General features: G+C 42.0%; 1 protein-coding gene across 1 annotated transcript in view; it reads right to left on the bottom strand.

Annotated features, from left to right (window-relative positions):
* Positions 1 to 982: 982 nt before the first annotated feature.
* Positions 983 to 16,649, bottom strand: part of LOC139469854 (uncharacterized) — a 28,957-nt gene continuing 13,290 nt past the window's right edge. Inside the window, exons 2-3 of the mRNA XM_071252167.1 lie at positions 12,041 to 12,115; positions 983 to 1,181 (exon numbers count right to left, since the gene is read on the bottom strand). Of these exons, the coding sequence (XP_071108268.1) occupies positions 1,069 to 1,181; positions 12,041 to 12,115 (188 nt within the window). The 3' untranslated portion in view covers positions 983 to 1,068. The remainder of the gene's footprint in view (positions 1,182 to 12,040; positions 12,116 to 16,649) is intronic.

Raw genomic sequence — 16,649 nt, 5'->3', positions numbered from 1 at the left:
AGATCTAATGTGCTCGCCGCTGTTTTGTTATTATCGTTAAAGAATAAGAAAAAATATTTCTACAAATCCGCTTTTATTAACCATTTCGCTTCAAGTATCCCTTCAGATGACAGACCAAGATAATGCTTTTCAAACAACTGTCATAGATCAGATTCCAGGTCACACAATGGACCAAATGCCAGCAGTACCAGTGAGAGGCTAGTAGATGAGCCACCAGCACATCAGAGACTCTCCATCCCGCGGGATGAATGAAACAGATATGTGTCAGCTCTTCAACTGATGCGTTCGGGATTTCTGTTGCATTGTCAGAAACGCAACTCGAATCTAAATACCTCAAGCCATAGGTAGGACATTTAGCAAGGGACCGAGGACTTATTAAAGAGACTTAAATGAAAACATGGGTATTGGACAACATAGAGAAACAGCGCTTCCGGTTAACTGATATTTTAATACGGTATTTCATAAAAACTAAATGAACATGTAACGTGCGATAGGTTGACATAAGAAGGTATTCATTAAGCCTTTAAGTAATGTCAGATGTCACTGAAGCACGGAATGTGATTAATTCTTAAAACACAATAACACTTAGACGTGACCGACGCCACAGCCTCAACACATAACCAATTTGCTAAAAGGAATCGCTCTCGCGTGAAAAAGTGTATTGAAGTTAATGATGACAAATGACAGTGACACATCGAGGAGCAGAATAATAATACGTAGAACTAGCAGAGCCTCGCTCCACAATGTAATCCTAGCGTGTGGTTAGTACAAGATGCACTGTATAAATTACAAAACGAGGCCCAGCTTGTATAACAACTTCAACACCATCCTGGTCGTAGTAGAGAGCACTTTAGACCAAATACAGTCCGACATATCACCTCCTGAACAGACCACACCCCAATGTTCATGGTTTCGAGAAATGATCGTTTCCTACTTTCTGAGACAGAATAACGTGTCCGCGCCAAGAAGAAATAACAGTTGTAAAACACTCGAATATCGCACCAATCAGTGTGACTGGATCACGATATGTTCTGCTGTGATTGGCTGAAAGCCACGTGGTAAATCATCTCATCGTCGTCCGGCTCCGAATCTCATCATGTTGGCTCTACCGGTTTCTCTAGAATCGCCTCTCATTGCAAGGAGACGCTGAATGAGCTCGTTCAGACTGCTTCGCTTGTAATCTGGAAGAGAAACAACGATTTATTAAAAATATCAAAGCAAATCTTCTTCAAATCGTTTGAACCAAATGATTTGTCGATACCTCTGAAGGTCATTTCACTTAATGAAACCTAATAAGCCACAACCTTTACAGCTCTTTAAATATTCATGAGTGCGATGTGTCAAACTGTTCACATTCAGTGATCAGTCGGGCATAAGAAGTTAGCATATTGGCAAAGATACCTTACTTTAAGTAGAATATGATACAATTTTTCCCCATGAATACAGACGTCACCTACAAACTTCAATGTCAGATATAATGTGACAGTCAGATAAATCACAAAAGCTGTGTATTTCTTGTGCAATGCTAAGCCTCGCGTCTGACATCAGGGTGACTTAGTCGTCTTCGAATAGCTTATGGATGTGAAGACCATGTGATACTATGTAATTATCTGACTGAAGTCAGGCCGCCACTGTAACGGCGCTCAACGTCACTCCTGTTAGGTAACGAACACACACCATACTTTGTAGATTAAAACTTAGCAAATGTGCTCGTTTGAGCTACTCGTGGGCGGGTGTGAATATCCGTCTATCACTGAATCTGTTCCCCATATTGCAGCACGTGTACCTTTAACTATTGTGTTATTCAGGTGGGATATGAAAATTTTGACATTCTGGGTGTAAGAAATATAACGAACTTCTTTTGACAAAAATATATCATGGTGTAATGTTTAAGGGTTCGTTTTTAATGTATCAGGAATGTGATGTTTATAATGTTAATCTTAGTCTGTTAATGTCAGTCTGATTATAATTTCTACTGTGATTTATATGTTGTCAACTTAACTTAGGGTATTTCATTTTATTATAAGCATCAATATTTCTCGGATTTGTATACTTCATCGTACATAACTACCCTTGGCTGGTATACGGTGTTCCCGACATGGGTACAATGTGTGAAGCCCATTTTGCGGTGTACCCCGCCGTGATATTGCTGGAATATTGCTAAAAGCGGTGTAAAACCATACTTACTCACTCTCTTCCTATTTGTAGCCAACGATTACATCAATGTCCTGCTTCCAGCAAGAGGGGTGGGATGCATGTGAGTGATCTGACCAATTATTTCATTTGATGAGGGGCGGTGGGGTAGCCACGTGTTTAAAGCGTTCGTTCTTCACGCCGAATGTCCCGGTTCGATTCCCGACATGGATACATTGTGTGAAGCCTATTTCTGGTGTCCCCCGGCGTGATATCGATATTGCAAAAAGTGGCGTAAAACCATACTCACTCACTCATTTGGTGACTTCAGACAGAGAGGTGTCACGACTACCCCTTATAGAGGTCGTATCCATTCACGGTGCATTTTCAAAACTTCACGGGGTTTTATACACTACCTACCGCCATCATCCGTGGACATATGTTGCAGAAATGCGGTGTTTTGGTGACGCGTGTCTAATACCACTCAAGCAATGAGGCAGTGTATAGCACATGGAATTCAAATGAGCCTTACTGCGAGCGCGAGTCCAAAAGTACCCAGATTTGGAATCAATGTTCAGAACAGATCGCTGAAAGGTTGAAGCACATGTTGCACGAGAAATACAGCCGTTAATGAAATGTAATCTGTGCGCTCATTGGTCAGAGAAGTCGCTGGTGTCCCTCTCGATAGCATTCGTCCCCACTCGCCCCTTTCCGTAGCCTGCAAGAAGACTCGTCCCCCATTCGTCACCACTCGCCCCTTTCCGTAGCCTGCAAGAAGACTCGTCCCCCTATCGATGAATGTTGTGTGCGAAAATACGACAAACCAATCAGAATGCGCGTATGATTTCAAGTTCTTCGTCAAAGAATCCCTCAGAAATAGTTTTTGATTTTACATATGTCTTGCATCTAAATATATACCCAAGACACATTTAAATATGTTCAATCATACTGTAAATTTAAATTGCATCTGAAATATATATAATATATGGGGAAATAAATGTGAACCATTACGCAACGAGTTGACAATTGTTTTAGGTATGCCCGTTTGCGCTAAGACGGAACCCGGTCACACAAAATGGCCATGAGAGGGGAACAGGTCGCTATGACGATGTCACCGGTCGGAAGGAGCGTCGTAAGGGGCAAGTGGAGTATAAACGATGTATTACAAGTCATTGACAGTGAATAAGCAAACATACAACTTTATGGATAACAACTTCTGGTTTATTGCATATAGCGGCGTTTCGATGTAGATCCTTGCGTCGTTATCAAGCTGGGGTGACCACAACCGAGTCACATAGAACCTTTACTATATGTAACCATAAAGTATCATGTATATTTTCTTATTACATGATAAATTCTTAGAATGGCAAACAGACAGTTGATTGTCAGTGATTTGAATAGAAGTTCCTTCCTATGGGATGTCAACCAGTTGATACACACTGGCCCTAGAGGTTTGTTGGTTGGTGTTGTTTTACGCCGCACTCAGCATTATTCCAACTATATGACGGTGGTCTGTAAATAATCGAGTCTTGACCAGACAATCCAGTGACTGATATCATGAGCATTTATCCATGCAATTGGGAATCGACGACAACCAAGTAAGCGAGCCTGACCACCCGATCCCTACCCTTTACTACCCTTTACGACAAACATAGTCGACTCTTTCGGCAAGCGTGGGTTGCTGAAGACGAGACTGGTGGTTAATCGAGACTGGTTATTTTGTCAGGCCTTAAGGTTTATCTTTACTCCGTGAATACCTTTTTTTTCTACCCTGCGTTTGGGTGGTCGGGTAGCCTAGTACTTCAAGCTTTCGCTAGTCACGCGGAAGACCGGGTTTGTTTCCCGACATGAGTACAAGTGTGAAGCCCATTTCTTGTGTCCCCCGCTGTGATATTGCTGGAATATTGCTAAAAGCGGCGTAAAACCATATTCACTTACTCCACCCACTGCTATTCCTGGACAAATACTATAAGCAGAAAAAAAGGTTTTGACAGCGTAACACAATATAAAAGAGGTGAATGTGCATCGATTGTTGTGTACAACATACATTAATAGTGCGAGTAGTCCAGGTTATTGGGTGAGTATCGGGCTTCGCGGAGTATCGTCGGCTGACACGCCCGTGTGTCCAGGGAGCCGTCACGTGACCTATACAGACTGGCACTGCTAGAGGCGGCTCCTATATATAGGCATTGTCACCCTACACTGCCACCTGCACAACATATCCCAATGTTTGGTCTCTCGCTTCACTTCAAGTCAAATTTCATTGGAACAGGATAACACTGTAAAAACCTATACAATTTCACGAACGCAGAGGCCACGTCGTATAGTATAAGGGGGAAAATACTTATATAACTGGTATAGATTTTAGAGAAGGTAATATCACAATGTTGACAATAGTCTTGCAGGACAGTTATTACATGGCATAATGCATTAATTCTTTGTTTCAAATGTAGTTCTCTTTTTAAATTGGAAATGGAAGCATTTATTACCCGTCAAAAGAAAATCATGTGATTTCAGTGTGGTCTGGGTCAAGGATTATTGTAAGTTTATGTTAAATTGTTCGATCGACGAAGGCCTCAGCTTAAAGACCCCTCTGAGCAAGTCGCCCCAGCGGAACCCAGTCTCAGAGAGTCATCAGTCAAATTGACATGACATTTAATGATAAGACCATATGTTCTCGATGGCGTTTGCAGGTCGAAATAAAAATGAATAATATCTGTAAAAATCTGGCGAAAACGGGTTTGTTTTCGTTTGTAAATAAATGTTAATTCGGAATGGGTAATATTTTCACATGGATATGTACATGTATTTACTTCTAGAAAGGAAGACTTTTTATTTGACTATTTTATTGTTTATTTATATTGTCGTCACCAGCTACAGTCGGTAGAATCTGTACACCGACATACAATTAAAAATGTCACCAATGAGTATTTCTGTATGCATGCAATATGTAGTGACGTCATGTTTTTTGTCAGAATATTAAATGGGATAAGTTATTAGTTAATGGTAATTATTTTGAACATTTAATGTCCTGGTTTTAGGTGCAAATAGAAGCAAAAAATTGATCGTCAATGTGGTCCGTGATGTATAATAACAAAAAAATCATCCAAAAAATGGCATTCAATAATTCTATGATGAGTCCACGTATGTAGTCAGGTGATATATTGCGTCAGAATAGGTAATTTTGTAAAGAAGTAATTATAGTGAATATACTCACATGGGAGAAGACAATGAAATCAGCTAATGGTAATTGCCGCGAACGTTTCAGTATTCGAGCATGAACGGATACAAGGAGTATTTATTGTGAAGCAACAACGGTGACAATTGTGTTACGCTTGAATTGATGTTTGGTCGTTGGGGATACGCCCGCTATCTATTTCAAAGGAGATCTAGTTAAGGCTCGAGATCATTGTGTTTCTTGAATTATTCTTCTTGAGGCTTTTTCTAATAGAATTAATATTCATAAGAAATGTCGTTCATGTCATCGTGGGAATAGCACGTCTTTACCACGGCGCCTTTGTCTTCAAACCCTGTATTAAGATAGTGTTCCGGGTGAGGGCCCACGCGATGTAGACTTAAACAGGCTTGAGTTTGCTTCAGGTTAAAGTGACAAGGCGTATATGAGTGTGTGTGGCTGTAACCGGGTCGTGTTTTACTATAGTTGTATGTGTGGCTGTAACATGGGCATGTTTTATTATATAGGAGTATGTTTGGCTGTAACAGTGACGTGTTTTACCATAGGAGTATGTGTGGCTGTAACATGGGCATGTTTTACTATAGGAGTATGTGTGGCTGTAACCAGGTCGTGTTTTACTATATGAGTATGTGTGGCTGTAACAGGGTCGTGTTTTACTATAGTTGTATGTGTTGCTGTAACAGTGCCGTGTGTCACCATAGGAGTATGTGTGGCTGTAACATGGGCATGTTTTACTATAGGAGTATGTGTGGCTGTAACCAGGTCGTGTTTTACTATAGGAGTTTGTGTGGCTGTAACAGGGTCGTGTTTTATTATAGGAGTATGTGTGTCTGTAACAGTGACGTGTTTTACCATAGGAGTATTTGTGGCTGTAACATGGGCATGTTTTACTAAAGGAGTATGTGTTGCTGTAACAGGGTCGTGTTTTACTATAGGAGTATGTTTCACTGTGATAGGGTCGTGTTTTACTATAGGAGTATGTGTGGCTGTAACAGTGACGTGTTTTACCATAGGAGTATGTGTGGCTGTAACATGGGCATGTTTTACTATAGGACTATGTGTGGCTGTAACCAGGTCGTGTTTTACTATAGGAGTATGTGTGGCTGCAACAGGGTCGTGTGTTATTATAGGAGTATGTGTGGCTGTAACAGTGACGTGTTTTACCATAGGAGTATGTGTGGCTGTAACATGGGCATGTTTTACTATAGGACTATGTGTGGCTGTAACCAGGTCGTGTTTTACTATAGGAGTATGTGTGGCTGTAACAGGGTCGTGTTTTATTATAGGAGAATGTGTGGCTGTAACTGCCGTGTGTCACCATAGGAGTATGTGTGGCTGTAACCAGGTCGTGTTTTACTATATGAGTAGGTGTGGCTGTAACAGGGTCGTGTTTTATTATAGGAGTATGTGTGGCTGTAACAGTGCCGTGTGTCACCATAGGAGTATGTGTGGCTGTAACATGGGCATGTTTTACTATAGGAGTATGTGTGGCTGTAACCAGGTCGTGTTTTACTATATGAGTATGTGTGGCTGTAACAGGGTCGTGTTTTATTATAGGAGTATGTGTGGCTGTAACTGCCGTGTGTCACCATAGGAGTATGTGTGGCTGTAACATGGGCATGTTTTACTAAAGGAGTATGTGTGGCTGTAACAGGGTCGTGTTTTACTATAGGAGTATGTTTCACTGTGACAGGGTCGTGTTTTACTATAGGAGTATGTGTGGCTGTAACATGGGCATGTTTTACTATAGGAGTATGTGTGGCTGTAACCAGGTCGTATTTTACTATAGGAGTTTGTTTGGCTGTAACAGGGCCGTGTTTTACTGTAGGGGTATGTGTGGCTGTAACATGGGCATGTTTTACTATAGGAGTATGTGTGGCTGTAACAGGGACGTTTATACTATAGGAGTATATTTGGCTGTAACAGTGACGTGTTTTACTATAGGAATATGTTTGGCTGTAACAATGACGTGTTTTACTATAGGAGTATGTTTCACTGCGGCAGGGTCGTGTGATACTATAGAAGTACTGTGGCTGTAACATGGGCATGTTTCAATGCAGGAGTATCTGTGGCTGTAACAGGGTCGTGTTTGACTATGGGAGCATTTGTGGCTGTAATAGTGACGTTTTTACTACAGGTATATCAGAAAGTTTGGCGCCCGGTATATTGCTTGTTGTTATACTTACGTGTGATTTATTGTGGTATTGACCTGTGTTTGTTGAGTCATCAGTCACAATTTGGCGTGTTTCAGTCCGATGACTTGCTCTAGGGCACACTACACCTCAGCAGTGGCATGGACAGAATTGAGCATAGAGCCGTCATCAATAGTTTTACCCTACAGAGTCACTAGTTTGTCTCACAGTCCCTGAACAATATTATTTTCCCTATCTGTCATGCAAAAACCCTAAATGAACCAAGTCTACATTTCCGCAGGTTCTGAATCCCCCACCTCACTGGGCTTCTTTTCAATTTAAATGGGGTTATTTTTTTTCATTAAAATTATATATTTTTTAGACTAAGTGTTAGTCTAGTCAATCACCAAAGAATATTGATGAACGGTTTCGTGTTGTTTGTGCGGAGGCTGGCGCATCATATGCCACAATTATACGTTGGGTGGTGAAATTTAAGCAGTGGGAGACAATGTTTGGAGGATGACCCCGCCCACAAGAGGACACCACAGGTTTCTCGTATTTGTGGCTAGAACAACAAGTCAACACAAACAATCCTTTATGAACATCTGCATATGTCAAAGGTTCCTCACTATGGGTTCCTAGAATGCTATCGGATGAAATGAAAGCTACGCGGGTCACCGCCTCTAACGTCCTGTTAATCAGATATACTCCCCAGGGAGCCGAGAATGAAAATCGAGTGCACACTGTTCCATTGACCATGGTGATGATAGTGCACCGCTATGAGCATCAACTTGGTGAATGGAAATTAGCGCATTATAAATGCACATTGTTATTATTAATCTCAACCCAGTAGATTTTCATTTGAGATAAGTGACGGGTAATGAGACCTGGATCCATCACGGTGCCCCCGAGGGCAAACAGGATTCAATGGAGTGGAAACACTAAGGGTCATCCCAAACCAAGATGATGAAAGCAACCAGATCCACTAAGAAAGCCGTAGCCACCTTCTTTGGGGACAGCAAAGGGATAACACAAATCGATTATTTACCACGGAGAATAGTATGCCAACATATTGAAAAGATTGCATGAATCTTTCAGAGAGAAGCATCACGGCAAACTTGTACATGCTCACGTTCCAGCGTCTTCCCCATCCATATTATCACCAGACCTGGTCACTTCCATCTTTCACTGGTTTAACGCCGCTTTTAACATTATTCCAGTTATATCGCGGCGTGTCAGCTTAATGTGGGAGGAAAACCCGGAGTGATGCAGGTCTCAGACGTTTACCACTCCGTTGAAACCCACGAGCACGGGTATGGTGCTGACAAACCTAGAAACATAACCGAGGCGAACCGGGATTCGAACCCACAATCATAGGTTTCTGGCGTGTCTAAGGGACGCAACTCTGCACAGCGAATCGCGGCGCCTTAGGCGACTGGGCCACCCGTGCCCCCTTCAAACTAAACTTGCGAGATTTAAGAACGACCAAGAAGTGGTTGCTGCTGTACATTGATGGTTCACAGACCAGGATTTGACTTCTGCAATACATGGATAAGTGGCCAGAGGAAGACATTAAGCAAGTGTATTGAACCGCAAGGGGACTATGTTTAAGAATAATTATAGTTCACGACAATATGTATGCGTGGCTCAAAATGTTTTGGTACCCTCTCGTACTGTGCTGTCAATGTAGAACCAGCAAAGTTACTTCAACGTTTAACCGCACTAATTTGTATTTGGAAATGAACGCCAGCTTATCTAGAGTGAGTGAGTTGCGTTTAACGCCGCTTTTAACAGTATTACAGTTATATCACGGTGTGTCAGATTAATGTGGGAGGAAAGCCCGAAGTGATGCAGGTCTCAGACGTTTACCACTTCGGTGAAACCCATGAGCCGGGTATGGTGCTGACAAACCTAGAGACATAATCGGGGCGAACCGGGATTGATATCGAAATCATAGGTTTAGCTAATCACAGGTTTCTGGCGTTCCCAAGGGACGCAACTCTGCACAGCGAATCGCGGCGCCTAAGACGACTGGGCCACCCGTGCCCCCAGCTTATCTAGATCTACATTGGAAGCAGACAATATTTATCTCTAGTCTATCATGACAAAATTAAACGCGAATTCGTGTTAGTGAAGGTCGTGAGTGAAGCGGCATGGGTACAGCCGAATGATGTCACGGTTGTCGAACTGAATTAGGAAACACCGATAATAGCCATTAAACAAAGTACAAGCATTGTTTGTCAGATCAGTTTACTTTAATCACATACATGACATTCAAAATGTCCAGCTTGGGTACTTCGTTAAGCCAACATGAGGTGAGGTGAAATGGAGGTTAACGTGGCGCCGAAGATTATTGCACTTATATAGCGACGTGCATGTACGTGTGTGTCAGAGGCTGCTTGACGTCTTAGTCGTATATAGAAATGTGCCAAAAACATAAACTCCTTGTTGTCCTTAAAACTCGAAATAAATCGAAGATCCATCCAGATGGTCGGAAAGGGTGTATTCCTGGTAGCAAACTCGGGTATTTACCCAATGTGAGTCAACAGATTGGGAGGTACCAACCCTAAGGCACCGAGAACAATGGGGAGTCGGACAACTTGGTACTTGGGATGCAAGCGTGACATTTCGAAAGCGAGGGCCGGATATTTGCCATGTTTTTTTTTCTGAATCTTGTCAATCACTTTAGTGACAAAAGGGACAGATAGTTCAATGATATAAATTATTTCATGTGATTAATAAAAAAGGACAAGACCAGGTTTGTCGGCCAGGATAGGTCTGGGGTGTATACGGGCCTATTCCAAAGAATTTGGTATTTATCATGTTCAATGACGCCCTCTACATATTCTGAATCGTACAATCGATGGACCTCTGTGCCAATACCACAAGTATGGCTTTCTGTGTTTGTGCCAAAGCTGGGCATCCACTGACAATGTGTTGGACAGTCTCATTAAGTTCATTGCATAACCTAAATTTCATATTTACATTTTGATGCAAAACCACACATTGACGGTTTCGAGTGGGAAGTGACTGGTCCTGATCAGAAAACAGAAAGACTTGTTTCAATTTTCCGGCCAGCCGACTTCATCCAAGCGAAGGGCTCTGCAGGGTTGCTGATCCTCTCAACACGCTGTACACATCTCGATGCAGTGGGCATTCAGATAGCCTCTCCTTTAAAAAGGAGTCTGGGCCGATTTGATATGGCACCTCGCTTAGTTGACGCTCATTTCTGTACCGCCCAGCAGAACAGAATCATCAAGAAAACCAACAGCAAACACTGAGATTATGTCCCACATCCTTGGTTCGTTTAGGAAAACTGTGGAATGCCTTATTTTTCATTGTGAGTCATGACATGCTTCACAAGAGGATCATCAGACAAATAAATGTTTGCAAAAGTGCACAATACAATTTTATCATGAAGATCATCCACGTTAATCAAACCACGCCCTCCACGTATTATTGGTAAATATACGCGATTGAGGGCAGAGCGAGGCTGGTATCCACTGATCTAGGGTCTGAAATGATTCTTCGCGTGAGGATGTCAATACCCTGAACTACCTGTTTCGTCAATCAGCAACAACAAATGACTACGAAAGGACGGGTACAGCATACAGATTTGTGGCTTTGACATTACTGCGAGAGTTCAGCTATGAACTCCAGATTTTCTAAAGTCTACATTTGTACTCTGCCCGAAATCTGTCCTTGATCTCGGCATTCTGGAGTTTGTCCCTAACCTGCATCCCGTATAGGCCTGACCTTCCACGAGATGGTCAGTAAGTCCTCTGACTGACTGATTTCCCCTCTTCCACTTGTCCTCTATTGTGATTATTCACGATTGTATTTTGAAAACCATAACATTTACTGCATGATAGTTAACTGATATGTTTTGCTTTTCAGTTTCCAATCAAAATCAAGGTGAACCATTACTTTGGTTTTGGATTAAGTCGGAGATGCAATTTAACATCCTCATCAAAAGGAAATGCTGATCACACACACACCGAGCACATGCCGAATCAAGCAGCGCCTGGTATTGTGTGTGACATTGTACCTGTGAGTCCTTGAGGTGAACATGGCGGGCTAGGGCGAGATTATCCTCCTTCAGCGTGATAAAGCCTGCTCTCTTTGGGGACAGCAACGTCCAAGTGGCAATAACATTGCCACATTGTGTTTCCGAGGAACCGCTTATTTTGTAAAAATCTAGTTTTGTGTAGGGACATATCTCGAGAGAATATCTTGTTATCACTATTTATTACCAACGATGTGTTGAACTATATGACGCGGCTACATGTGTGCCTTGTTGAAAGGGATGTACGAAGTCCATCTTTGTATACAGTGAAACTTCGTTAGTCTGGACCCTGTTAAACTGGAAATACAGGTTGCCAGGCGATTATAATTGTTAACGCCTATATATGTACAATGGTATATGAGTTGTTATTCTTGAGGGCAAATAGTCCTCCCTGGGGTCCAAGTTCGTCCATAATCTTCACTACGACGAAATGTTAATCCTGATGTTTGTTACAGGGGTCCGGATTGAGGAAGGTTTACTATATGTGACATCAGTGTCCCAACAAGTACTCACCCAAGTAGTATCCGTGTTGAGCTCTTTTCGTCTGAACCGGTAATTCTGACAAGCTATTTGGCAGTAATGGGTAATCTGGAAAAGAAAAACGAAACATTTCACCCAATAACATAAACATTACATATCAAGATTAACAAACACTCATTTCCATGTTTCATTTTTAGTTAGATCTAAATGTCAAGTGTGAATTATCGTGTCGGGGTCCAAACAATATCGGAGTATGGTCAGTATGGATTTTGACCGCTTTGACCAATAGTAAAAAGTCATTTCACGGCTTGTATGAGAACGCCTTCAACAGCAGTAAGTCGTATCGTGGTTTGTTGAAAACGGCTTTAGCAACAGTGCAGTCGTATCGTGGTTTGTTTAAAACGGCTTTTAGCAACAGTCCAATGTGCTGACGCTACGAATGTGTTTCACAAATTACATCAATAGAATAGAACCCGAGGCTTCGGTGTGACGAGCAAATGCTCAACCATTAGAGCGTCTGAATGATAGAAACTCGAAAATAATTCGTACATCGAATTAACATTCAATTGTTATAAATAAGATGAATAATATTATATTCAGTTAACAACGTTCTTTTGAATATAATCAATATATGTTCAGGTGCTCCCAGCTGATAACACGTGATCACGATACATAGCCGAACAATGGCACGAAGCCGTGTATTTCGTCTTTATCATATAATGGGTAGGTTTCTCGGCAGGATAAAGCCAACGGATAAAAACGATATCCGTTGGGGTCATATGCGGATAGAGATGCAAATATCAAAGGTCAAGTAGGGACTACTTTCAGTGTTTATAAACAAACATGGCGTCGCACTTGTCATTCGGCGATCGAGTCAGAATTAACCATCGTGAATCTGGATAAACTACAGGGATAATTGCTACAATTATATACTGAAAGTCAGTGTCGAACTGCGACGTAACTAAGGCATTTTATAAGTTTGGGCAACTTTGGAGATATAAATTTCGAAACAATTTTGCGAGGGCACTAGGCCTAGCCAAGCGGGATCAGAAGCCATATCTGTGCTTGTAGACCTCTGCGGCTTGAAACCTTTTCCACAAATAAAAATAGTTGGGTTTAGGAGAAATATGTATGAAGTGTTACCTTGTTTCGTTTTGGCGCTGTGTATACATCTGACTACACTTCTTAACGTTATGACAGAACAGGCCGACTGTGAACAATCACTGGCCGTGATGTCTCATAGACTAGGGTTAGAGTAGCTTCCCTTTGACAAAGGGCAGTTACTCTAGCGGACAGACCGATGGATTGTCGCGAAAGGCAAGTAAAAACAATTGTTGTTTTGCGTATATGTTGCTTCGCCACTGTATAAGAAACAGATTTCAGTTTGAACTATATTGGATACTGTCACTGTCCGATTGACACATCACCTACCCTGTGACGTAATAAATATCAATGCGCGCATTCCAGGAAAACTCGCAATGTTTAGGTAATGTTTGTGAGTGAGGGGAAAAGATTTTCAAGTACAGAATTGAAGAATGACATTATATGATAAAGAGGTTATCACGCTTGTGTGTTTAGGGATGGTAAATATCCTGTATTAGGAATAAACACTATGTATTTAGCTCGCCAAGGCTCGCTAAATACAATGTTTATTCCTAATGCAGGATATTTACCATCCCCAAACACACTCGCGTGATAACCTCTATGTATGTTCTAAATATAAGAATATAAACGATAGCCACGCGATAAATCGCAAAGAACGATGAAGAACGAAGCGTGATTTATTTTACGATAAAACATTGTTCTATCATGACGTCATGTCTTGAGATTCGAACATACGCTCGCAACTTGATGACGTCGTATATTGGACGACGTTATTTTTTAGAGGGCAGTGTCTGGAGAGAGTTGTTCCCCATAGATGTAGCTGAGCTATGCAAATGGACATAATGGTCGAACGATCGCACCAAAAATTGGGAGAGATATGACACTAGTTATTGGGAGAAAATTTGCAGGCAATCGACGTAAAAATTGTGAGAATACCAAACTCCCCTGTACATAAAATGGAGCAGTCCGACATTGCCGAGGTCGGGTTGTATTCAGGGAGTCATCAATGTTTTAATACGGGTAATTGTTCTAAAAGCTTGTACAATTTAGTGGCATCCTTAAGAAGACTGTACATAATGTTGACATCTCATATAAGTAATTAACGAGTCGTGGTCGTTGTTTATCGTACAATAAAACAATGCAGGGAGAATAAACCACTCGGGGCTTAGCTCCCCATGGTTTATTCTCCATGCAGTGTTTTATTCCACGATAAACAACTCCCACTCGTCGTTTATTTCTTAAGTAACGGTTTATGTTTACTATGTTTACATGCGTCAATGTCCCAGTTTCACAAGGCGCAAATTCAACGCCTGAAACAGGAGTGACACTGTGTCCTAGACAGAGGTGAGGTGAAACTGGGTTTAACGTCGCGTCCAAGATTATTGCACTTATATAGCGACGTACATGTACGTGTGTGTGTTTGTGTGGCTGCTTGTACTAGTCCGGACTGATGCCGATTTATAGCGCTAGCACACTGAGATACCATGCCGCAGTTTAACATGAATACACCACTCAGACACAGTATACTGACTCCGAGCCGACCAGTCCTTGTTTTAGCCCCTTAATGCCGAGCGCCAGACAGGGTAACAACAAGTACCACCTTTTAACGTATTTTGGTATGACGCGGTCGGGGATCGAACCCCGGACCTTCCGCTGTCCGGGCGGACGCTCTACCACTAGACCACGGAGGCGGTCTGTACTGGACAGAAGAGCAGGCCCCTTTACAATCTTCAAGCCTTTGGGTTTTCGATGGCTTCTTTAACGCCCAGCCATATATCACACTCACAAAACACTAAATGCATTGCCTGTAGTTATCAGGATTTACACGTTACGGAGTAATCAAATTGTATCATTCCACAAAAGCCTTAGACTTTGCTTAAACTAAGAGTAAGTGACATCTTGAACTGTGTTGGGCGTTTGTTAAGGTGCATTAGGGGTAGTATCACTGGATATAGTAATAGTGTTATTCAATGGGTTACCACCAGGCAAGTCATTAAATCAAGGATCCGACGTCACAAGAGGTTAGCAATGCAGTAGGCTATGATATGGTCCGATATGATTTGGACGATATCAATTGTACGGTTATCGATACCATCTGGCGATACCATCATCTAAGCAGGAAATAGACAACTAATTAAACAATTTTGTGTGGCGAAGTCAACCAATGACCCTTGACTTTATTAGATCGGATTACTTCCGGTATGCCACGGACTGTGTAGCAGCATGGGGATTGAAATGGATACTTTATCGCATTAATTCCGTACAGCGATCGATGTCATTTGACAAATACGGAGCCAACTTTCTACATCAGTAATATAAATTTGGTGCTGTAATTGATTAACTTGGATCACCCAAAGACAAGACAGTGTATCAAACATTAGCAGATACAAGTTGATATGCCTAGAAAAACAATCGCATTTAAAGTGTGTCTGTAGACGTTACAACATGTTCAAAAATGTGGAAATGCATGTTGGATTAAAATCTGCGTATAGTGGAAACCCGTTTATCCACACACCGCCTTATCTCAAACGAAAAGGTGAGTGAGTGAGTTTGAGTATAACGTTCGTATTCCAGTAATATCACGGCGTGTCAGCTTTATGTGGGAGGAAAGCCCTAAGTAATGAGGTCTCAGACGTTTACCACTTTGGTGAAACCCACGAGCACGGGTGTGGTACTGACAAACCTATAAACAAAATTGGGACGCACCGGAATTCGAACCCAAATCAACACTATAACTGAATATCATGACAGCTAGAAGTAGGGACAGTGCTTGGTTGTAGGCACCTAGGACTGTTTAGTACCTCTTTTGATATCTGCATTTAACCGTCGCCTTCGATGACACAGACCTGTCATAAAAAGACATCGTTATAATAAGAGTGTATGAGTGGTGTAACGTCGTTTTAACAGTATTTCAGTTATATCACGGCAGGAGAGCCCGAAGTTCTATAGACCGCAGATCAGAGTGTGAGTGAGTTGGGTTTAACGCCGCTTTTAACAGTATTACAGTTATATCACGGTGTGTCAGCTTAATGTGGGAGGAAAGCCCGAAGTGATGCAGGTCTCAGACGTTTACCACTTCGGTGAAACCCACGAGCACGGGTATGGTGCTGACAAACCTAGAAACATGGCGTGCCCAAGGGACGCAACTCTGCACAGCGAACCGCGTGCCTCCCCCCCCCCCCCCCCCCCTGCAGATCAGAGGTAGCCATTGAACATCAAAAGGATAAATAACCCAGCCTTATGCATATGACGTAAAATGTAAGCATGTTTGGCATTGAACACGAACAGTATTTTCAGAACTGGTTATCGATGCCAACTGTGCCTTTACAGTTCTGATGTTTCTTTAGATCATTCTTAGGAAAAACATCCTACTCTGGAGAAGGCCGCTTATCGCCATCTTGCAGCCACACAAGTGTCCGGTTATAACAAACTAAGGGCGAGTACCTGACGGCCCGGTGACCAATCCCGTCTAGACGCTGGGCTTAGTGGACACCGTAAACAGTTGACACAATCTTCAAAGCAGACATGATTAGATACC

This window comes from Haliotis cracherodii, unplaced genomic scaffold, assembly GCF_022045235.1.
Source record: "Haliotis cracherodii isolate W230 unplaced genomic scaffold, xgHalCrac1.p SCAF_1, whole genome shotgun sequence".
Taxonomy (NCBI): Eukaryota; Metazoa; Mollusca; class Gastropoda; order Lepetellida; family Haliotidae; genus Haliotis; species Haliotis cracherodii.
Note: the sequence above shows the minus strand (reverse complement) of the source record. Positions and strands in the feature narration are given on the sequence as shown.